Raw genomic sequence first — 24960 nt, 5'->3', positions numbered from 1 at the left:
TATTTTAATTCTGATCAGATAAATTCACTTTATATATCTTCTGTTTTCCTTTTTAAAAGGAACATCTTCAGTCCCATTAAATAATGTCTCAGAAGTTGATTAGTTATCATTTTTTTAATTGTCTTCTTTTAGGAATAGCTTGAATAATTTCTCTTTGTCTACTCGTAGGAACAGTTTGATTAGTTGAACAACTTCTTTTTGTAAACCCAACAGGAGAGGGCCTTCCGAGTCTTTATTCTGATTTATTATTTGCATGACTTTTTAATTATTTTTAAATTTTATTTTCAAACTTAAAATACAAACTTCAACAGAAAAAAGAGAAACAACAAAGCAAAAATCAAATAAGACAAAAAAGTGCATTAAAAAACATATACATATATTGTACTCCCGATAGATACATTTCAACAATAATTGTTTTCTCCCTTGCAAAACAGGTCTACAGTTCATAAATTTCTACAGCTCTATTTGCCAAGCTAATCTGACCTACCATCTATTTACTGGGGGGGGGGGAGTTAACAGATAAAGCCAACAACAAAACTAAACTTCAACGTCCTCTGTTATTAATCTATTATTGTATTTCACATGCAGAAAGTCCACAATGGCTTCTAATCTACCACAAACCACTGCAATCATTATCGTTGATTTGTCCAGGATCAAGTATTTTCAATTTATGCTTAATAATAAACGTTTTTCTTAAAATTATAATTGGGATCTTTTCCAACAATTGCATCTCGTTCCCCAAAATTATAGTTCTCTGTTGTATCTCCACAACACTTGTTGTTCAGTAGTTTTTCATGCAAGTTGAACCACAACATGTCTTTAACAATTATCTTCTGACTGAATATAATTCATCTATTCCACAATTTCCATCAGTTTTCTTAAGAAAGTCAAGTTCATTGCTAATCCATACTGCCATCTCTAAGCCTTTTAAATTCATACCCCTTTCAGCCTTCTCTAACAAACCTGCAATTGTTAAAACAAAGCTCCTCCTTTAATTCTGTCAGCAAACTGACTTCCAATCCACCCAACCGCAAGTGTACTGTAGCTGCTAATAACTATATCTGAGTATCATCCTTAGGTTGATTTATGCCTGTTGTTAAATCATCAAACCTTTTCTCTAAATTTTCATTCAGAGCTTGTAAGTTGAAAAGCATCTTTTTTTGAAGGCTCCCAAGAAGGCTTTGACATTAAATTGATCTGGCTCTTGCCTTTCTTTTGTATCTCTTTTTGTGGGCATTTTAAAGAGTATATAATATGTACTGTTAATCCTCAATTTATTGTTGTTTTCATTTTTAATATACTTCAAATTTCTCTTATTGCCAGACTTTCACAACAAAATGTAGGTAATTCTTCTCAAAAACAAAAGGAGCAGATGTTCCATAACAAAATGTCTGCAGAAAAAGGTAAGATATTTCCCGTGATAGAGAGTTAAAAAAAAGAGAAAATTGCCATCTCTTCAGAGGAAAAAAAAGTGACCAAAAATATATAGAAAGCAAAATAAAGCAGCAAAGTTCTTTTAAAAACTAGTAAAATATAAAATCTTTGCAGTAGACTGGTGCAGATGTAAATCAAATCAGATCACTTTCACTACCAAGGAGAAAGTCTTTGTGCCGTCACCTTCCATATAGCAAAAATAAAATGTTTCCTGACTCCAAAGCAAAGCAATAAAAAAAGTAAAATGTTCACAGTCCAGCGTTCAATTAATTAAAAATATAGGCCAAAAGCCAAAAAAAATGTTCAAACATGATATTTAAAACTGAGGCACACCTTAAAAAACATCAAATGCTGATAGGAAAAGATGGAGACCCAACCCTGTGGTCGCTCTTATGGAGAAGTGCAATTGTCTAGCTTCCTATTCTCAGGCAAGTACACAGTCATATGAGTTGTCTTGAGTCTTTCATAGTTCAAATCTGGGGAGCATGCTCCCAAAGAGCCAGCTTTGGAAGCAAATCCAGTTGTTTGTTGGCAGGAGAAAAATTCATCCTGCTGCTTGGTGCGCTATTTTCTGGATGATCTTGACACTTAATCCCCTTTAATTATTAAAACATCAACTGGTTTCATTTGTAAAACAATTTTGCCAGATCTAAAGCATCATTTTCCTTACTGCTTTTGTAATGCAGCATTTTTAAAAAAAATCATATCAGTCAGGTTTATCCAATAAAATTTGTTGTTTTCTATATCTTCTGCTTTAATATCAAACAATCTTGCAAGCAACTTCTCAGTATATTGTTTCCAAGCTGCATTAATTTCTTCTATAGTCAAACAGCGTTGCTCAATTGTATCAACAGGTCTGATAAAGGAGAATATTTGTAGCTTAGGGTTTACCCAAACTAGGTAACATCATCAGTGCTAGTAAGGAGTGAGGTTTGTTCTCAATTTATATTCCAGTGGCTTGCCCTGTCAGTGTTAGTAGAGAATGGTCTTGGTGGTTCTTAGGTTGGGCTGTTTACTGTTAGTTTGTTTGGCAGTTCCTTGATTGGGGTATTGTTTACTTCTTGATTGTTGGTCTGATATTAATCTTGGTGTTATTATTTGGCATTATTACTGTAAGTTGGTATTATTCATAGGGAACAGAAGTTTCATAGATTATATCAGAAATACATCACACACTACATTAGAAGACAATGTGGAGTAAACCATTATATCTGGTGCACAATCTCTATAAAGATTCATATTGATACAAGTAATCCTCAGATTATGACCACTCATTCAGCGACTATTCAAAATTTAATGAATGAGGGGACTTACAGTGGTCCCATGGTCATATGATTGCGATTCAGATGCAATAGAAACTGACATCCATCTCTGAAGCTTGTACAACAAATCCAAGGACTTCATAGTAGATGGCAACAAAATTGTCTTCTGCCATGCCTACTGCACTTGTTTGAGTGAAGACTGTGGGATTGAATCTGCAAGTTGTGCTCTCACAGAAACACAAATGGTAGAATCTCCTGTTTGCAATGCACAAAAATTGCTAAGCATTCCTTTTATTTTCTAATCAATAGGGCCTAATGAAGATGAGGACAGTAAGTTAGAAACTATGGAGTCCTTGATGCTCTCTGAGCTGATTGTATGTTTGCAGACATTTCATTATCCAATTTTCTCTACTACATTTAATAAATTATAAAACACCTCTCTTCTTTATCAAATAAAAATTTCCTTACCCTGACCTCTAATAGGAAATTATTAGAAATTACTTTATAGCGAACATGTTTTTAGATCTTTTTAGGCATGTTGCTGGGACTTTGGGCATGCATAAAGGTTGAAGTTCAATTTAATTAGATGGCAACTTTTCACTCCCTAACTATGTCGAATTGTGCATCTAAATTTACTTACGGATATCTATACAGGTATGTACACATACAATATGTGTATGCACTTCCATTTGTACACAATACTGCTTATCGAAATCTTTAATAATCTCAATCATTTTCAATAGTTATATTCAGTTCATTTTTTTAACTAATTATTTGCACTTCACATTATTTGTATTAGTACCACAAAGCCATTAAAGAATAAGTCATCTCTCCTTCTTGGAGTTGTGGAAAGAAGAAATACATGTAAGAGGCATTCATGGTACTTTCCTCCTAACTTTCCTTGCAACACCTATCTAAGATTCAGTGCAGTTACATTCAGAAGAGATGAGCACTGTCATTTTTTCACAGGTATCTGTTTCTAATATACTCTCGGTACAGGAAGATGTCATCTTTTCCCAAAGGCTGCATAATACCCTTGCTTGCTTGGATGTGAGCATGAAAAATCTCAATAGATTTCCTGTCTACTTTAGGTGGTTGAACTTCATAAATGTTGTCTTGGGAGAAGGCAGAGATGGGTGTTCTGTGAAAAGTAAATAAAATGAAATAAATGTTAAATTCAAGAGAAATTTCAAGAGGTAAGATAGAAATTCTAATCCGAGATTTTCTTTTATAGACATCAACAATACCATTCAAAGGCTTCTCTTTCTTAATTATTCACGTAGTAATATAAAAAAAAAGCGAGTGACATATGCCTTACATGTTTTACTGTCCTCTGTGGTTTTTATCTTGTGACATGGTTAAAGATTTTTAAAAGCTTCCTGTGTCCAAAATATCTGCTACTGAACTGTAGCTCACAAAACTTCAGCATGCAGAAAAGAAGGAAATGATGTAGTCAGACAACCTGGAAGAATTTGCCTGTTCTCAAAATTTAGCAGTTATACTAGCTGCTAACTTTCCTGCTTCCCTATTTTTTTGCTACAATTTATGATGGTCTCTTAAGGAACTTATATCTGTGCTGGCTATGTTTATTTTATTTTATTCATGTCTGTGGAGATTTTCAATCAGCCAGGTCATAATTATCCCAAAGGAGCTTCTTCACAAGGCAGCTGGACTTTCTTCTTTTTCTTTGAAGCTTCTTGGATGAGAAGCGTCTTCAAAGAAAAACAAGAAAGTCCAGTTGCCTTGTGAAAAAGCTCCTTTGGGATTATTTTATTTACCTTAATTTTATTTTTAATTCCACCTTATTCCCATGTCACTTGATGTTATTGAAGTCTGACAAATATCAACGAAATTTCATTTCGCTGTTCAATAGTAGTTTAGGTGTTGGAATGAGACTGTACAGACTAGTTCCTATCCCTTCACCATGGAATTCATGAGGCAACTTTGGAGCAGGAATTAAGTCTCACCCCAATCAACTTAAGTGTTATTATGTAGTTAAAATAAATAGAAACTTCTATGCACAGTAGTGGGCTGTAGAAGAAAGATGGGACATATAAAAGACAAACAATGTCATAATAGTAATGGTATAAAATCTAATTGAGCACCTATTGTTCTGCTTATGCAACTACTTTAGTCAATAGAAGAGGGACAGGTAAATCTTCCTCCTTTGCTGCCCCTGCCATTACTAAAATTGACTCTGAAGGCTTAGGGACTAGTAAAACCAATTTTGGTAAAAGGAGTACACGTAGGAAGAGAAACTTCTCTTGCGTACGTTGAGCAAAGATATTTCTCATCTTTTTTTCTAAAACCCTATGTTCATGAAGATAATCATGACTGATTATCAGTGTTAACATAGCAGACATCTCTTTCTACTTTTCAATCTATTCTGGGGCTTTCACGGCTATGCAGCATTCTACTATGACCATATTTTATCTGTTTCATTACTGTGAATATGTGATGTCCTCCCGTGGCTCTGTAATGGCTTTGCTGTGATCCCACATGCAGGCCAAACTCTCTTAATAGTATGGTTTCCTATTAGATATCTATTCTTACCTTTAAGTGCACTTCATGTTATTAATTTTGCTCTTCCCATCCCACCATTCAAAAGTCTTCAAAATATTCTGCTTTTTGTCTTTGTCATTCTGTATATTAGGAACTGCCTAATGACACCACCTATTACTTTACTATTCCGTCAGTCAACTTCATGAAAACACTACGAACCCTTAATATTGAAAATAGACTAGAAGATAATAACTTAAGTTTGTGAAGAGCCTCTATATATTGTCTTACTAAAGTAAAGGCGTAAATTATCATTCTGTTTCTCCAAGAAATACATGTTACTTTTCTAAAAGTATCGTTTTAATGTTTACTAGTTATTTTGTTAAATACAAAAATAGACAAGGATCCAATCTGGGTTGGTTATCGGGACCAGAGGTTTTGTCTTCTGAACTTTTGGACTCATGATGGAGCCTATCTTCAGGGAAAATGGAGAGAGAAGTTCTCTGAAGATGGGCTCCAGTACGAATCCAAAAGCTCAGAAGACAAAACCTCTTTAGATCCTGCAACATTATCCCAGGACACATATATTCATCTTCCTTTGTGACAAAAAAGAGCACAATAATTGAAATAATAATAATAATTAAAATCTACAAAACTCATCCTTAATTATTAATCAGAAAAAAGCTTGGAAAAGAACTTTTGAAGCAATTTAAGTAGACAGACTGAGCACCTCATACTTACAAATGTATAACTCCCTCTAGGTTTTTAGGGCAGAAAGTTTGGGAACTTTTTTCTTGCTTCTGTTGACTCTGTCCCAACTGAACAAACCTATGAACAGAGACAGAACAAGCACACTGGGGAAAGTACTGTCTGAAATAATGAAAATAATGTGTTTCTTGCAGACTTTGTAAGAGTCATACATCAGTAAGAGACATCAAGTTCCATTAAAGGCAGCTTGAAAATACAATATCCTTTCCTTGAAGATAATTTGTGAGTGAGTAATGCAAGTGTTGAAATAGTTTTAGGCTAGTGTAAGTTACATTTGAGGTTCTTCATAGCTTTCCTTTCACTAAAAGCCAAATACATTGTATTCAAAGGATCACAGAGTAAATAAAGACAACCCTTTACTAGTAACATCTTAATGTACAAAGGTAAGACTTTATTTATTAATGTATATAACCCATACATGTAGTATGTATCTTACATGTAGAAATATATATGTGTTCTTTCCCTAGATTTCATCTAGTGAGAACGAGAGAGTTGAAGAAGTCTTCGTTTGAACACCAGCTAGTCAATTCACTTGTTGAACTAGACTTAATACCCAAAAGCTTAGATATTGCTCAGTAATTGGCTCTAATGAGGCCTATTACCCAGCAGGCTAAATACCATACTCTAGCTCCATGCTATTACAGCACCGGGCTTAAAAATTCCAGCATTAGCAGAAAGGTGCAATATCTATTGGAGTTTTCCTTACTCTTTTCCATACATTATTGTGAAATCCATAGACAATAGAGATTTGCTCTTAATAACAAGAAATCGTGGACAAGGTGAGTGATTTGCCATGCAATAGATAGCAGAGTTTAGTATCACTTGGCAGGCTTTTTAAGTCAAAGCTAGAGTGGCTAGCATCTTGAATTTAAGACTGTGGAAATCTAGATTTAAAATCACATTTAGCAATGCAGCCAATTGTGTGGTCAATTTTTTTAATACTGCTGTTTTAAATAAAAAAATGGTTAAGCATGATGATGATAACTATCATCCATACTTTTTACTTCCAGATTTTCTTAGAGATAAAGACATTTTTAAAAAAAAAAGATATTTTAGATACAATCAAGATTAAACTATCCTTAATGATCTATATCCACTAATCTAAGCAAAATAAGCAATCTGTGGATTCTCTCACTGAGGTGAGTAGAATGTAAGTGTGCATACTTCTGGTTGAAACAGGTCCATTTTCTTTTCATTTTCAAATATTTAGGTTTGTTTTCTATCAGGATTAGCAAGATAATAGGAAAGCCCACCTTGTATATATGCTGAGATCATCTTCTGAAGGAGATTCTGAAAGATTAATCCCATAGACATCTTTGGCAGGTTGCACTACATTCTGAAACAAAGCAAGATAAAAATCTTAGGGGCAACAGGCCTTATACGTTTATTCAAACATTTCAAGAAATACAATTTAAAAAGCAGCAATAGCAACAGCAGAAATAATCTTTAAACACAGAAAATTTGAAAGGATAGGTTTTGTATTGTGTTCAAATTAGGCAACTATTATTGTATTATACACCTGAGAACCAAACATAAATATAGAATTCAATAATTATTAAACATAATGCATATCATAGAAGGACTGGGTATAAAACTACCAATACAACAATTCCTTAATATAACTTTTGGGTGTAACTCTACTGATTACAGTATATAATTGGGGCTACTGTCTCAACAATGATACCATGGAGCTAGGAGATATGCCAAAAAACGACCATGTTATTATGGAAATAATTTTAGAAGCCTAGAACATATCCCCTAAGAAGAAATATGACAACTTAAACCGTTTTTAGCTTTTAAAAAAGAGGCATCTGGTTATACATAGACCTGAGCAGGGGGTTGGACTAGATGACCTCCAAGGTCCCTTCCAACTTTATTATTATTATTATTATTATTATTATTATTATTATTATTATTATTATTATTATTATTTGTGTTTATGTATATGTATATGTATATGTATATGTATATGTATATGTATATGTGAGTCTGTGAGCATATATGTACACAGTATGTTATTCGTACATGATATAATATAATATTCTTAACCACAATATCAGCAGTATCAGAATTCACTGAAGCTACATGCAAAGAAAACCAAGGCCAATAAAATAGGTTTTTATGACAAACTCGTGTACAGTATATGTGGTTCAGTATATGAGTCTTGTAAATGATACTACAATACTTTTCCTCCTAATACTATAGATCCAGCACAATGTATATCCAGCACAATCACTTTTTACCCAGTACAGTACATTAAGCTGTTATCATTAGTTATCAACTTTATCATTCAATTCTGGAGTTATTGGGTTCAGATGCTAGTACTTTCCTGATTTTGCTGTCCAGACATCTGAACAGAATATCTTACTTGACCAGGCAAAAGAAGAATACATCTACCCTAATTATCAGCTTTCACTTATCTCTGCAAAACTTGTCAGAACGTTGCTACAAAATATATCCTGTTTAATCCTTTGCTCCTCATATTTATCCCTTGTAGCAACATGGTTGAAAGAATAAAAGGGAGGCTCAACCTTCTTCTCCCAGAAGGACTCTGGGTTTACACGTTCTGGCTACCTTCTTGCTGTAGTATAACCAGGGCTTTTTTTGTCATAGAACGCCCAGAACGGAGTTCCGGCACCTTTTTTGGATGGAACCTTGTAGGGTAGGTAAGACAAGTTGTATGACATGTGTGAGTTCCGGCACCTTTTTTTTTTTTTTTTTTTACAAAAAAAGCACTGAGTATAACTGAAGGTAGTTATTACTAACATCACCTATCTTCCACAGAAGAAGACTGCCTTTACTTAGAATTCCTCTCACTTAACCTTCCTCACAGCCAGGATGCTTTATTGACAAATAATAAAAACAATGAGCTGATAAAAAAAGAAATGCAATTTCTAATGCCACCTCCTACTTTCGTATCAAGAGGGGTGTGATTAGGGATAATCAGTCCCCCACCTTCTTTGGAGACAGAGCAATCTCACAAGCAATAAATTACTTTATTTCTTTAGCTTTTTTAAAAAAAAGGAGTGGGAGAAGTAAATACAAACATTTAAGGCATAGGTACAACATTCAATAGCAAATATGGAACCATTCAGAACAGACAGAACATCAGAAAAGGATTTCTCACAACCCCATAAAAGTCTATTAAGGTTCTGGGTTAATCACAAGATATTGTTAGTCTGAACTCTGATGTATAAAGGTTCCACATTGCATAAAAGCACACAATTTATTGACCATGAATCCAGAGCTTAATTTCTTCAGATAGTAAATTAAGCCTAAACACCATACAGAAAAAGAAATTCTTAGGTAATCTTTTCCTACATTAACCTTAGAGCATATGTTACCACAGTGTCAATTATGCTGTGCAGAAATCCTGTTTCCTGCCAATTTTCATTTCAAGCTGAGGCTGAATGGAAATAATAAATCTTACTGGTTCCCAGCCTCTTGTCTAGCCATTTCTACTCTATAGTCAAAAACACCAACCATTTTTCTCTCCAGAGAAAGGAAGGGAGATCTCCCTGCATACATGCTCCCAGCCACACTTCAGGGAAAGTATATTTCATCAGGAGTATTCCTTTTGAGACAAAGTTATATACTGGGTATATTTGGGTTTGCAGTTAACAGCCCAGAGTCCTGGTAAAAAATTGGCTTCATTTATAAAGCAAATTCCTCATTAGAACTTTTTTCACAGTCAGGGTAGCAATTACACAGCTATTTCATGTGTAAGAAGAATCTTGACATGTTTGATATTTCTGGGTTTTGGTCAGATTGGCCTCACAGAGCAGGCTCTTTTTATATTCTTATGCTGTTTTTCTGCTTCATTCACTCTTCAAATGCTTTTTTCCCCTTGTAAAGAGCCTCCATCACACAAAGCCCATCCATTTGGCTCCCGATCTCAAGACCTCTCAACTCTCCATCCCCACTTCATTTATTATATTCAACAACAGATATATTTGCTCCAATTAAAGAACTTACAAGCATGGCTGCCTTGGCTATCCTATATTTCTCCAAAGTACAGTAGTTGTAGTGTGACTCAAACTGTAGACCCGCTCTCACCAACTACCACAAGCTGGAATGCTTGATGCACAACTATAATATCTGTATCTCCAGCTTCCTCACAAAAGAAAGCAAGGTTCAATGAAGACTGAGAAAAGCTGCGAACATGGCTGTGATAAGAGAGTGCAATTTATAGGCACTTCTGTCATTTTAAAGTGATTTCAGAGCTAGGCAATGTCATCAGGGCAAAAGCATAAATCTGATTCTCACATACTAGTGATATTTACTACCCTGTATAAGGGGAGTGAAAAAGAATTAGGCTATTGGGTTTGATTTACGGAATGCAGAATAACAGTTGGAAAAGACTTTGGAGGTGTTCTAATCCAATCCCCTGCTCAAGCAGGAAACCCTATATCATTTCAGACAAATGGCTTCCAATCTCTTCTTTAAAATCTCCAGTGATGGAGCACCCACAATTTATGAAGGAAAGCTGTTCCATTGATTAATTGTTCTTATTGTCAAGAAATCTCTCATTAGCTAGGTTGGATCTCTCTCTGATAAGTTTCCATCCATTACTTTTTATCTTGCCCTCAGGTGCTTTGGTGAATAGGTTGTCCCCCTCTTCTCTGTGACAATCCCTCAAATATTGGAAGACTGCTATCATGTCACCCCAGTCCTTCTCTTCATAAGGCTAGACATACCAAATTCCTGCAACCGTTCTTCATGTTTTAGCCTCTAACCCTCTAATCATCTTTGTTGCTCTTCTCTACACTCTTTCTAGAGACTCAATATGTTTTTGTATCACAATGACCAAAATTGGATACAATATTCCAAGTGTGCTCTTACCAAAGCAGTATATAGTGGTACTTCATATGATCTTCCTACTATTCCTCTGTTGATGCAGACTAGACTGCATTGGCTTTTTTGGCAGCTGTGGCACACTGCTAGCTAATACTTAAATGGTTGTCCACTAGGAGACCTAGATCCCTCTCACAGTTACTGTTCTTTCTTTACCGTAAAAGAAGCTACTAATTAGAATACATTGCTTGCATGAGACATGTTAGCTAGACATTAATGCTACGATGAATCTTACAGCCTATGGAGAGACAGTATTTGAACATTTTCATGCCAGAGAACAAAAACAAGAGCTTCTTTACTCCATTTCACACACAAACTCTTATTTCTATCTTTGCAACAGGGCAGCATCTTCCAACACACTTGAAAGGTGACTTTTATAGGGAGAACAGGCATCAATAGAATCAAAAGAATCCCCCCAATACTTCTGAAATACCTGGCTTAATGTCATGGTTCCGACAGATGAAACTCTTCAAAGAACTTCGAGGCATTGTTTACCTTAAAGAATCTTTATGGGAGTAGCATAAAGCTTCGGCACTAACACAGTTGAAGCCAAAAACTGGATTCCCCTCCCCTGAGCACATAGTATCAAAGCACAATTCCCTCCTTCAATTAACAGTCATAAATCACATTGTCCAATTAGTTTGAAATGCAAGCTTTCCTTCCTGTTCTGCTACCAGCCAATTCTTATCATCTCTTATTTCACACACAGTACAATATTGTTATGTCTAACTAACTCCCAGCACATTCCGCCTCCTCCCCCAGCATCATCTAATTCTAAGAGTAAAGCATAAGAAAGAAAAAGGTTGCATCTTCATATGTTGTCAAAGCAAGAACATCCAATGTTAGCAGCGTTGACACCCTAAGAAGTCTGAGACCATCACAAACAAGCAAATGAGGACAGAACATGTCCAATTAAGCAGGGTAATTCTGAAATGCATTGGAAGAGAAGAAAATTAATAGAATCTCAGGTATGGGGGAAATGCAATATTGAATCTTACAAGATTAGCTATCTAAAACCTTTCACAGGGGTGCACTGCATTTCAACATTCTGATGAAGGTTCTTCTTTTTTAAAAGGGTTTTTTTTCACATGCTAGTAGAAAAATAGGCTAGGCTACTTGGGAATTTTAGGATCTCTGAACACAGATAAATGAGCTGGGGTTAAAATGTTGTAGACACCTGCTTTTATTATACAGGAAAACTACATGCTACTTCTGAGATTTCAAATAATTTTATTGAATTTCAAAAGAGATTGTCATTTTTAAAAAATAAGTATAAATTGGTTGCAATGTTACAGTACAGTGCATGTATCAACGCTACTGTTAACATTACCCAAATTATTTTGTGGGACTTTTTTGCATTTTTAAATTACTGGAACAATTATTTGAATTACTTTTCTTTGTCTCTTGTATGTTCCCATAAACTCCTGTGACTCATTTTTTTTCTCCAGTTACAAGTGTGAAGGGCAGAGAAGATGAGCCAGCCAGGTAATGGAGCAAGGTTAATTTTGTGCTATGCTGTCAGGAACAGATGGGTGCTTAAGTGAGAAAGAAATGGCCAAAGTTCATGGCAAGCTAACAGAGAAGCAGGCAGGAGAGCAATGATCTGAGTTCAGGATGTAACATTTCAGGTTACATGGGGAAAAAACTGTAGTGGAATAAGTGTATCTTATGCATTTTTTAATAGTGCCTTCAGGCCATAAGACCTGTGGTGAAAGGTAAAGCAGCCTTCACAAAAAGGAGAAAAGGAAACAGAAATATGAAAACAGGAAACTGAAATGAAATAAGAAATAACTAGAAGAAAAAAAAAGAGTAAATATAAGAACACAAAGAACAGCAGAGAAGAGTAAGTAATATCCAAAACCGTACTTCAGAGGTATAATGTTATAGTGGATAAAAAGAAATAGGGATGGATAAGCAGAAACGGAACATGTAATGTATGAATTATAAAAAACCTTTTCTTCATTTATATGTGTAAACAATTCTTCAATCCACAAAAGACTCTAGTAATAAATAACATATTAATGCTGTTTCTTTTTTTTTCTTTTTTTGATCTAGTACTATTCATTAGATATCTACAATCAATTTTGTTCTTATTGGAAGTATCTGTAGGACATACTTAATCATAAATGCTAGTTAGCACACATGTCTGTGGCTGCTGGTTCCTATCTGAACAATTAGCTTAATTCTTTTTTTAATAAGTGTTTTATTCATTTTCTATTATTATGTAGCATAACCCCCTCAGAGGCCGCCAAAGCCCAGGCCCTCTTAGCCCTCCCTTCAGTTACACTTAGCAGCCGCACTCTCAAGGCGTTGATAGAATGTCCTTTTTAGCGGGAACTCACGCGGAGTAAAGAGGTGGCAGGTTCTTGTCGTCAAAGGGGTTTACAGGAATAAAGATGACCAACCCCTAGACATGGCAGTCAGTGTATGACAGTGTTTATCAACCCCCTAGCAGTCGTGACAATAATAGTCAATGGGTTGTAGCAGCCGCTTGGGAAAACAGGGGGGGAGGCCCTCCTGCTCCAGGCAGCAACGGAAAGCACGAGCGAAGATAGTCAGCGCTCTGCAGCAACAGCTCGCCCTGCGAGGGCAGCTCCCCACAATGTCTACGGCTTGCACAGGTGATAATGATCAAAGTTTGGATGACCGCTGGTCTCCGAAGCAGTAGTGATCAGCCTCTCCTTCTCTTCTGTCGGCACTCGTAGTCCCAGGTCTCTCTATGCCAACCCCCCCCCCTTCCTTTCTAGTTAAAACCTGAATTTAAAACCCCACCAAGCTTTCCCTCTTCTCACTCTCACTCTTCCCTTCGCTCGGGATATCCCCCCACGAAAGAAAGCAATAAAACTCCGCTTTCTCTCTCTCTCTCGCCTTCCCTCTATTTCAGAGAAAAGAATCACATAAAACCCCAAACTCCTCTTCGGCTTCACCTGGTCTCTCCCCGACAACAACAACCACACACCCACCCTCCTTTCTCCTTCCCCTTTTCTTTCCTTCTGCCCGATCCACGCCCAAACCAGCAGCAGCTGTCCGAGCTTCCTACTTCCCTCTCTCCGGCCAGGCTCCCACAAAGCCTTTCGGACATCACAAATACTGATGTCCGGATATATTTGTTACTCAATGTTGCATCTTAACTTCTTCAATATAAATCTGTTCAATGCTACACAATCCAGGGTCCCCCCCCGATCCTCTCTTCTTCCCATAGTGTTTTCATTTTCTCAGCATTAAACAAATACAGTTCTTACTCCTATTAATACATACAAAATTAGATATGCACATCCTCTTCATATTTTTCTAGTATTATACAAATAACAATAGTACCAATTTATAACCTCTTTTCTGACCACTTTATATTTAAATTGTATTTGCAATTAAAGTCTCCTTATTAAATCAGTGTCCTGTTTTTCGAGCTCTTATTTAAGTTTAATTTCCCATCAGTATTCAAAATATCTTTGTCAGTTATGATTTTCTCAAAATTAGTTACATTTATGTAGCCAGAGAGTTCATTTATACAAGCCATCCTAGTGTCCTTATAATTCCCATATCAAAAGAATGCTATTTTAATTATAAATCATATATTTCTTATTACAAAAATATATTTATATCTATGTGATCAATTCTTTTGACCAGCTTAATTTTAATTCTTTATGGGGGGGGGGGTTTCAGTAGAATGTGTAATCATAAAACTGAATGAAAGATGGATTACCAAATGATGGCTGTGTTCTCCAGAGAGCTCCAGCCAAAATCATCTTCATTTTGCTTCTCACTAACACATGCAATTTTAAACAAACCACGGTCAGTTAATTTGCTAGCCCTGCTGCTTGGGGTAGGGAAAGAGTGTCACTAAGAGCATTAGGGCCCCTTAAGTGTAACATGATATATTTCTATCAATGGTCAAAATTCCAGAAAAAAGAAAATAAATAAATAATCACAAAACTTGTGCTCAACACAAAGTGTTTACTATTATTCCATTTAGGGCATTTCCAGTCATTAGCAATGTATCAGACTAGTGACAGAAAAGAACCTTGCAATCTTCTATATGGTCTCAGAGTACTGGTCTCATAGTAAAATAATAAAATCCTCCTCTAGTTTATCTAGGCATCTACCTAGAAGCAGAGTAATGATTTGGGGGCAAAGGTTGGAGTAAAAGGAATTAAGAGCCACAGCTCATTGACATACATGTTTCCATCTAATTCCCCCAACTTCAGTAAGGCACAGCAACTCAGCTTGGGGGATGATATTAGACTTCCTCTTTGAAAGCACTTAGGGTAAAGAACTAAAAAATGGGCCAACATTTCAGATGATGTTTGATGTTGTGTACAAGAAGGATCCCACAAATAATCTGCAATAATGAAGATTTTTCCATTAATTCTCAACCTATACAATCTAGCCATGCAAAATCAAAGCAGGTAAAAGATCAGCAGTGAGAAAGAGTCTATGTGTGCATGTTCAAATGCACACCTCCAAAGAGGCCATATGTTTTTTCCAGATGAAGAGACTAAAAAAATTTAATATTCCACAGATTTCAGAATATTATGCTATATACCCCACCAAACCTCCTCTTTGGCATCTAAAAGGGAAAATAAACTTTCAAATATAAATGTATTCAAATTAATTTATAAATAAATAAAGTAAATAAAATAATAAATATAGTAAATTTAAATATTTAATATTTAGGTATTAGATGAGACCCATACTTGACGGCATCTGCTTAATATAAGAACATGGCTTGGCCCTCACTTGTTCTCACTAGCTACAATTTGAACATATTACAGTTCTCCAAATTTGGGAATCACAGTAAGTCCTGATTAATNTAATGTAAAACTAAAAGCAAAAATGTTTGCACTTAGAAGCAAACAAGCATCCAATGCAGCTCACGGTTACATGCACCAGCTGCAGCTTCTGGAAACTCTTTAAGGATAGTCCCATGTACAGCACATTGGAGTAGTCTATGTGGGAGATGACCAGGGGATGAGTGATTGAGAGAAGGGCTCCTAATTAAGGAAGGGCACAACTGTCATATAGTTCAAAGTTGTGCAAAGGCCTTCCTAGCTATGACTGCCACCTGTTCAAGCAGGAATCATGAGTACAGGAGGATTCTCAGGTTACACACTAGGTCCATCTAGGGCAGTGGTTCTCAACCTGTGGGTCGGGACCCCATTTGGGGTCGATCGACCATTTCATGGGGGTCGCCAAGCAAGGCTGTCCGCCATTTTTTTTTGTCCATTTTTTTTGTCCACCATTTTTCCCCCCCTTTTCCGGCGGGTGCCTTACCTCCCTTGGGCTGGGCCAGCTGGTGGTCGGCCTGCTCCATCTCTGCCACTTGCCAGCTACGCCTTGGCCGGCGCAGGGGGCGGAACCACGCATGCGCAGCGCAGGGAAAGTCCTCGACTTATGACCGGTTGGGTAGTCCTCGACTTACGACCGGTTTAGTCCTCGACTTACGACCGGTTGGGGTCGCGGCATTAAAAAGATTGAGAACCACTGATCTAGGGCAGAGCAACCCCATCCAAGATCAGAGATAGTAAATCCCCAGATACACAGACACCCCCACCCACCCACAGTCTCAACTATGGCTCATAGTCCCAATCTGTCCAGAAACATAAAATTCTTCTTGCATATCATGTTTTGAAAGACAAGGCACTTTTTGATCTTTGATTGTCCATACAGTTGTGCTCTGAACTTTTCCTTGTACAATCTTAAATGTCTGCATTGTGCTGAAACAAAATTACCAAGATGCCTCATCTTATTGTGTTTACATGTCTTCATTAACATCACCAGATATTGAAGCATTATAATGGTAGTGAATCAGTCTGCACAAGGGTATCATCTGGCTAAATTAGTATTCCTATTTGAAAATGTAGTATTAAGCTATATTTCTATATTAATCCAATATTCCATTAACCCATTTTTCACTCCTGGCTAAATTACCTAGTTTAATTTAAAACACTGATACATATCAAGTACTTCACGGTATATTTTCTGCATGAAATCTAATCAGTTGCACAATCCCTTTTAAAATTGCTTTTTAAGTACTCCATCTGCTTTCCTAGGTCCCTCCTCAGTGGTTTTATTTTGGTTTTATCTTCTTGTGATTGCCTTTATATCTTAGCAAAAAAAATGTCTATAATGGAGAGAGAAAAATCAGATGTGTAAGCCTTCGGTACATATTGAATACAAAGCAGAAGAGCAGATATAAAACCATGCCTGTTTTTGTGGCACCCCAATTTCTTACTTCTGTTATTTTGGTATTGTCTCCAGTATCTGATATTTTCACGGGTGTTGAACGCTGAGAGGTGGCACCCTCTTCTTCTTTATCAGTTCCAGAATCATCCTCAGAGCTGCTGGACACAGCCTCCTCGCTGGGGGGCGGAGGAGCACTAGCAGCCGTTTTACGTTGCAGTACGGTTTCTTCTCCTCGGTTGCTTTTGTTTCTGAGGAAAGACAGAATTGTGAATTCAAGAAACAGAACCAGAAGGAAAGAATTCTTCTTCTTTTCTTTATGCTAATTTTCCCTCTTGATATTTCATCAGAGTCAAAGCTGCACTTAACTGTTGATTAACATGCCAGAAGTCACCCACTTAAAAATAATAGATGGACAAGAACCATACCAAAATCTGACTTAATTTCACTTAAACTTCATTAAAATTCAATAGTTAATGAACTGAAATTAACAGTAGCTTGTTTCTTAGCTTGTCTTTTGTTGTGATTAACAATTAACATTTAATAAACTTTGGAAACATGTTTATCAGTTCACCCACGGCTTTTTTGGGGGGGGGGCTGACTGTCATCCAGATTCTGTACACATTTGACACACTGGGGATAGGAGTAAAAATTTTCAATTTCTTTTCTCTTCAGGAAGTCCTATTTCCCTAAACTAAACAACAGCAACATGAGCCTGAGGATATCCTAAGTAGGAAAGAAGTATGGTTTATGTCAATTGTTAAACCAAATTAATATAAATGATGGTTGTGGGAAAACATTTATTTAAAACGGAGGTTCTGCTAAAGGAATATGTGAACCCTGGGACTGCTCTCAACCTCTCACCAATACATTTTATTACAATGAGAATATTGTTAATAACACTGATCCAAAGGGTAATAAAATATCCAATTTCATCTTGCAGTGTCGGCTGGTGGGGTTCAGAAGATGGGCCTTTCCTGAGAAGGCCCTGCTCTGTGGAATAGTCTCCCCTCAGAGATTAGAATGGCCCCAACCCTGCTGGTCTTTTGTAAGGCTTTATAAACTTGGCTCTGTACACAAGCCTAGGTCTCTGAATGTGTTAAGGGCTCCATTTATTGGCTTTACTATTATTTCTACTATTCTACTATTTACTGATTAATTATATATGCATATATTTATTTTAGATGTTTTTATTGTTCTAAATCCGGGGTGTCAAACTCAATTTCATTGAGGGCCGCATCAGCATTGCGGTTACCCTTGGGGGGCGGGTGGGGGCGGCCTACTTGGTGGATGGAGTGGGTGTGGCCTACTGGGTGGGCGTGGCCAGCTCTACATCATTCGCATCAAGGGGGGGCCTGGGCAGGAGTGGGACAGATCTGAGGGTCTCTGGCAGAAAGGAGTGGGACCAGGGCAGAGCCCATCAAGCTGGATATGTGAAGTAGGCGAGGGCCATTTGCTGGCCACTTCCAGGCGATGGTGCATTTCTTCATTCCTCACAAAGGGTGACACCTCCCCAGGATGCACCCAGGGGGTGGGGCCGACAGGGGCTGGTTCCTCGCTGGTTCCAGACGGTCTTGTGGAGCTAAGACTGAATGCATTTCAGCATAGATGGCCACCACAAAATTGTACATTGGCTCCCGGCCGGCCTAGGCCAGGGCCAAGGCAGCGGGGGCTGTTCCCTCACTGTTTCCAGGATGGCTTCGTGGGCCACATGAAACCACTTCACGGGCCACATCTGGCCCCCGGGCCTTGTGTCTGACATGTCTGTTCTAAATATTTAATGCTTTAATCTTTTTTTTATATTTTTGGAACTGGAAGCCATTCAGAGGTATTGGTTGAGATGGGCAGCTATAGAAATGGAATGAATGAATAAATGAATGAATAAAATCCAGCTCACAGTTATGGCTACTAGGGAGAGATAATAATATATGTTGAAATAACTGTAGCTGAACACAAGGGTGGACAGTATGTTTTTTTTTTCTCCCAAAATTTAAGATAGATACATTATGCATTGTTGTGTTTCCCACTATTAACTACTAGAAGCTGACTTTATTGGGACTTGTGTGGTATACAATTTTTTCAATCAAACAGAAAAAAAAAAGATCCTTAATGTAGCTTTGTCACAAGCTTGTCTGGAGATGATTTGAGCTTCTTCTTTCTTTGAACAACATTTTCTGCAGAGCTTGTGGGTGTGGAAGAATAAGATAACGAGTAAAAAGATAAGAAGTAGAAGAGGAGAGGAAAGATCAAAATCATCCTGCTTTGACTCTGGTTTAAGAGGTGGAAAAGGGATATTCTTGCAAGTCTTTAAGTTTATGTGAATACACTTTACAATAGTATAGTAGTTCTGTTTCCTGACCTGATCTACCTCAAAGAGCTGGCATATAACATTTGTATTTGAGCTTTTTCAATGTCTTGAATTTCAATGGTTTTCTAGTAAACTACTAAAATACTGATGGTTAGTAATATTGTAGATCTAGATTAAATAAATAAACCATTCAAACTTGAACAGTAGGGGGGAGAGACACCACTATCCCTGATATGCCTCTTGATTAACAGATCTGGAACACTATAGCTGCAGTAAGACATGGCACATAATGCCTCTTTAACAGAAGCTTCATGGATTTCTCCATAAAATATGCTTTGATTCTTTTCACTTGCTAGAGTCCTTGATCCTCTGAGGCTAAATTCTGATAGACTTTCTGTTCCAGCTACAACTACAGTTTGTTCTGCCTCTGGAGCACTTGGCCCTTAATGTCATCTATAATTTTGACTACACGTTTTAATCCGAGGTGCAAAAACATTAGGAAACAAGTACCCAATTAAAATGGCTTTTAATGTTTAGATTATCAGGTAAAGCTCTACAAACAAAGGTAAGAGCAAAGGATGACTTTCAAAGGCTTTGTTAGCTGAACTGAGTCATTTGCCATCACTTAAAAGTCCAGCCTAGAAAACAGTAAATTGCAAACTAGTGGTTAAATGGCTCCATATCAAGATCAGAACATTTTGACACTGATATTTTTGAAAGAGTAATGATTTAAAGTCTCTGACTTATTTCAAGAGAAAAAAATGCAATTGATCTATTCTCTATGAGGCATGATATATTAAGAACAAAATATGACTTTAGATTTTCAGTACAGATAATCTTATTGATCACTTGCATGCAATTATAGTAATTCCCTCCTTAAAGACATATAAGAATGCTGCTTTCAGCAAATGGATTTTTAGAGACTGAGGAGCGAGATGAAGAAACGAAACTACCCTTATGTTCTTTTTTTTAAAAAAGGGGGATCATTAAAACAAAAATAAGAACAGAATGTAAAAATTTAAGAAAAAATTCCTGGATGTACTCAAATGAAGCAGTAGTTAGTCCTGATTCAATAGTCATAATATTAAAAGTAAACTCTTTCATCAGGCACATTACAAAATATTTGAGCAAAACTAGGATAATCATCAGAGTTTGGAGATCTCTCAACACAGAAAACTCTGTAACTTCAGTTATCACAAGACCATTAACTAAATATTATCTCTGCAATTTTTTTAGGTAGAGTTTTAGATCTGTTATGAATTCTTAAGACTGCTTAATGCACTGTGGGAACGGGTGGATATATGTTAGTACAGTGTTGCAACAGTAAATTTTAGTAGGGAAACGTATCAGTAGAAGTCATGCTTCTCAACACCACCTATTAGGTGAAGATAGCTCAAAAGATTTATTATGCAAAAGGCAAGACACTTGAAACTAGTCTTTTCTTGCAATCCAGCATAGAACCAATAAGTATGCAGACTATATAAACTTATCTCAACCTACAGACCTTCGTATGTGTTGAATTGTAAGTACCAAAAGTCCATTTCCAATTCAGATTGTGGAATAGATAAAAAATCAATCAAAATGGACACAATGTTCTTACTCACCTTGTTTCAACTGGATCTGATAGTAGTAACTGAGTTACTTTTCTAAAATATAACAGAACCCTTACCTCATAGCAACATTGGTAGCAAAATAAGATCTTAAATACACAGAACTAAAGAGAGACATATTGTATGCTGAACAGATCAGCGAATAGGAGTATATCATTAGAAATGCAGAAGCCTGGAAAATATTCAGAAAAATCAGGGGTACAGTAAATGTGATCAACACTGTCAATTTATAATTATCTGAATAAGATTCTGCTTTTTTATTTTTAGAAACTAAACATACCTTTATAAACATATTTTATTTATTTTGTATGTGTAGAAATACATTTCTATTTTTTTTCCTGGAGAAAAAAAAATCTGTTGCTTTAAAATGAGCAGTCTGTGGATCACAATCAACCAGAAGGCCTTCTGCAGCTTACAAGCGAGTCAGAAGGTTGAATTATACTCTGAACCCAAAGGAAATTATCTAACCCATTTTAAAAATTCTTGCAATGTTACATATTTCTGTATAATTCTTCCTTTACCAGCTGCTACAATGCCAAGCTCTTTAGTCAGTAACTGTCTATCTTGAAGTGTGGCAAGACTTGGAGATAAGCTTAATTGAAGAAACAAGAATGACTTTTTGTTAAGACAAGACCTGGCTGGTGAAGTGCCAATGCAAAAAACGAAGAAGAAAACAGAAGAAGGATGTTTATCTCAAATTTGATTTGAATTCTGCCCCAATAACGGAAATGTTGCTAAGCAAACAACTTTGTTACGTAGAAAGGTAGACTGTAGGTAAATTAGCAAAAACACTTATCACTTTTATTATAAAGGACTTAACAGTAGAAATACTAAAATGAAATTTCATGCATCAAATGGCTATAAAACATTGGACTAGTTCTGTAATTGTCAGATTATTCTTGTTTTTTACTCCCCCATTAGAAAAGAACATTTACATTTGGAGAAAAAGCATTGAATGCATTAGTGTCTAGCACTCTGGCAGCTAGTTATACTTCCACTACTTGGTATTATCTTAGTTTGGTCTACGTAGGAGTCCTGCTTCCAGAGGAGTCCAGAGAAAAAAAGAACAGCATAAATCTCTCTGACAGAAGCAAAGGCAGATGACAATCTCCTTTTGTGGATTTTGCAGGTAGAAATATAGTTTACTGTAAATCTATTAAACTACTATAGGTTCTCCTGCTCGAACAGGGGGCTGGACTAGAAGACCTCCAAGACCCCTTCCTGATTCTATTCTATTCTATTCTATTCTATTCTATTCTATTCTATTCTATTCTATTCTATTCTATTCTATTCTATTCTATTCTATTCAAGATTTAGAAGCTGAAATTCAAACTCCAGCCTTGTGCATCCATTTCACCCCTGTGCCTAATCTGCTTATATCATTTTAACACAAAAAAAAATAGCCATTGGTCCAATTCACACTGCATTCTATCCAACATCAGAAAGTAGCAGATAATGTAAATATAGCTAAATAAATACAGCAATAGTATGCTTTTACAGTGATTCTTTTCTTACCCCAAAACAGATTTTCCAGTTTCATCTGGTTTACGTACAGTAAATGGGCTGGGATCAATGGGAACATTCTTGGGCATAAAATCTCTGAAGAAATGTGTAGGAGAAAGAAAAATCAATGATCAAATAAAAAGCTATATTACTTTTCTGAAGTAATATTTTTCTATAGAATAATAGAGAACTTCAGACATAATTGCCATAAAAATGTATGTTTTTTCCTGAACTATTTAGAGCCCCCCCCAATATCTTTGTCATAGTTAAGTCCTGTCAGTAAAATCTATAAAACAAATTCAAATGAAAACAAAGCATGTATATGTAATATATAGGGAAGTTCTTTTTTACATTCAAGTTAGGATGTGATTTATTTGTATTACTGGCTGGATTGGGCATTTCCAACAGCACTGTTTTTTGCATGTATTAAATTATATTCCTCTTGTTAAATAATCAAAATCATTTCAAATTCACTTTTTGATAACTGATTCACACAGCCAACCTATCCCACACACTTAACAGCAAAATGCAAATATTTCAGAACATCTTATGTTAGTGGATTCCTGTAAAACTAGGTTGGTTTATAAATGCACTGTGATGGAAACTGGACAGAATTAAGTTTCTTTTGAAACTGGAAACCGACAGTACAGAATTCTATGGAATTTTAGCACATCATTTATTGAATTAAAAGAGAAATAGTATGTAATTTCTAACAGTCCATTGCTGCTACTATCTTAAGGTATATTTTCTACTATACACTTTTTAAGGAAAATTGAATAAGAGTTTGGAATAAAAAAGCAAGTTCAAAATGCAACATCATTAAAAATGAAACAAACATACCGCATTGAATTTGTCATTGCCAAGCAAAAGATTTCATCAAAACTGCTGAGTTCATACGGTCGAAAAAAATCATTATGAATGTCAATCTCTTCATCAAATCTATGAAATCTCTTCACTATTAGCTTCCTCTGGTTTTCAGCACATGTCACTAAAACAAGTAAATGCATATATAGTTCTAAGTGAAAAGGAAAAATGCAGCTTGCATTAACTTGTAGATTTGTGGATGCATTAAATCCAAACACTTAAATGTTGCGTTTTGTCATTTTATGAATATTTTTATTACTGGCATATTGAGAAGTGTACATTTTCCAGGTTAAAATGTATAATCTCTCTCCCCCTTCTCTTTTTAAAAATAGTAGCAAATAACTCCCTCTCCATTTTTCTCAGCCAATTTCTGGTACCAAGTTCTGTTAGTGACTTTAGATAAGTGACAGTACATATATTACAAAAACAAATTGGGTTTTTGGCCTGAAGGACCATTCCTACACAGAACAGTCCTCTATAGCTAGTTATGTCCATCTAGAGTCATAGGGCTAGAAGGGACCTTTTGAGGTCTTCTAGGCCGACCCCCTGCACAAAGCAGGCATCTTTATACCATTCTGGACAAATGGTTGTCCAAACGTCTTGAAAACCTCCAGTGAAGGAGCATCCAAAACCCCAGGAGGGAACTGTTCCATTGATTATTCTTACTGTCAGGAAATTCCTCCTCATTTCCCTTTGATGATCTTCCACCCATTGTTTCTTGTCCTACCCTCAGAGCTATGACCCCCTGTTCCCTGTGACAGCTTCAAGTATTGGAAGACTGCTATCAGATCTCACCTAAGCCTTTTCTTTGTTAGGCTAAATGTACCTAGTTCCCTTAGTTATTTATCATATGATTTGGCCTCGAGACCCCTTATCATCTTTGCTGCTCTTCTCTACACTCTTTCCAGGGGCTTTTTTTGCATCATGGTGACCAGAATTAGATGCAGTGTTCCAAATGTGGCCTCACAAGTGCAATATAAAGTGGTACTATCACATTCTGTGATCTTTGTGCAGATCCTTCCCTATTTTGACCTGTTCTGTCTCTCACAGTGCTGTTTTTGATAGGTTGGACTATTTTCCCTTTTGCGTGAAAACAGACACAAAGAAGGAATTAATTAGTTGTGCTTTCTCCCTGATGTCCATCATCTTATCATCATCTTCTTCCATTAGTTTCTTTGATATTTTTTTTTTTGCTCCATATTGAAAGAAAAAAAATTGGGGTTATTTTTGATGTTTGTTTTAAGTCTTAGTTCATTCTGACCCCTGGTCTTCCAGACTCTGTCCTGGCAGATTCAGGCTATTTGCTGGTATCTTGTTTTAATTATCTGCCCCTTTTTCAATTTTTTGATACTTATCCTTTTTGACAGTTATATTAATGCATGAAATTGAAAAATGGGGAAAACTTAATATATTAAGATGGATGAGAGAGATAATCCGAGAATTATATACTGCTAAATCCATATTTCATATATCTACATAAAGAGATGCCTCATTAACAATACTCAAGCTTAATTCACCATTATGTTAGGGAATATTTTTATTATGCCCACTTTATGTTGCATATTATACCGGTTATATAGTGTTCGTTATTATACAAATATAATTTACCTTCATCGAAAGGCAGTGGCAAATACTTTAAAACACCAGGAGTCCACCAAAAAGTGTAGCTTTAAGCAAA

General features: G+C 36.3%; 1 protein-coding gene across 1 annotated transcript in view; it reads right to left on the bottom strand.

The window, feature by feature from the left end:
* Positions 1–3127: 3127 nt before the first annotated feature.
* FIG4 (FIG4 phosphoinositide 5-phosphatase) overlaps positions 3128–24960 on the bottom strand; it is an 81504-nt gene continuing 59671 nt past the window's right edge. Inside the window, exons 17-23 of the mRNA XM_015832109.1 lie at positions 24891–24949; positions 23259–23406; positions 22431–22514; positions 17050–17248; positions 7217–7299; positions 5937–6023; positions 3128–3837 (exon numbers count right to left, since the gene is read on the bottom strand). Coding sequence (XP_015687595.1) covers positions 3660–3837; positions 5937–6023; positions 7217–7299; positions 17050–17248; positions 22431–22514; positions 23259–23406; positions 24891–24949 — 838 coding nt within the window. The 3' untranslated portion in view covers positions 3128–3659. The remainder of the gene's footprint in view (positions 3838–5936; positions 6024–7216; positions 7300–17049; positions 17249–22430; positions 22515–23258; positions 23407–24890; positions 24950–24960) is intronic.

The sequence above is a fragment of the Protobothrops mucrosquamatus genome, unplaced genomic scaffold (genome assembly GCF_001527695.2).
Source record: "Protobothrops mucrosquamatus isolate PMUCROS unplaced genomic scaffold, P.Mucros_1.0 scaffold_304, whole genome shotgun sequence".
Classification (NCBI taxonomy): Eukaryota; Metazoa; Chordata; class Lepidosauria; order Squamata; family Viperidae; genus Protobothrops; species Protobothrops mucrosquamatus.
The sequence above is the reverse complement of the archived record's forward strand: the minus strand, read 5'-3'. Positions and strand labels throughout refer to the sequence as shown.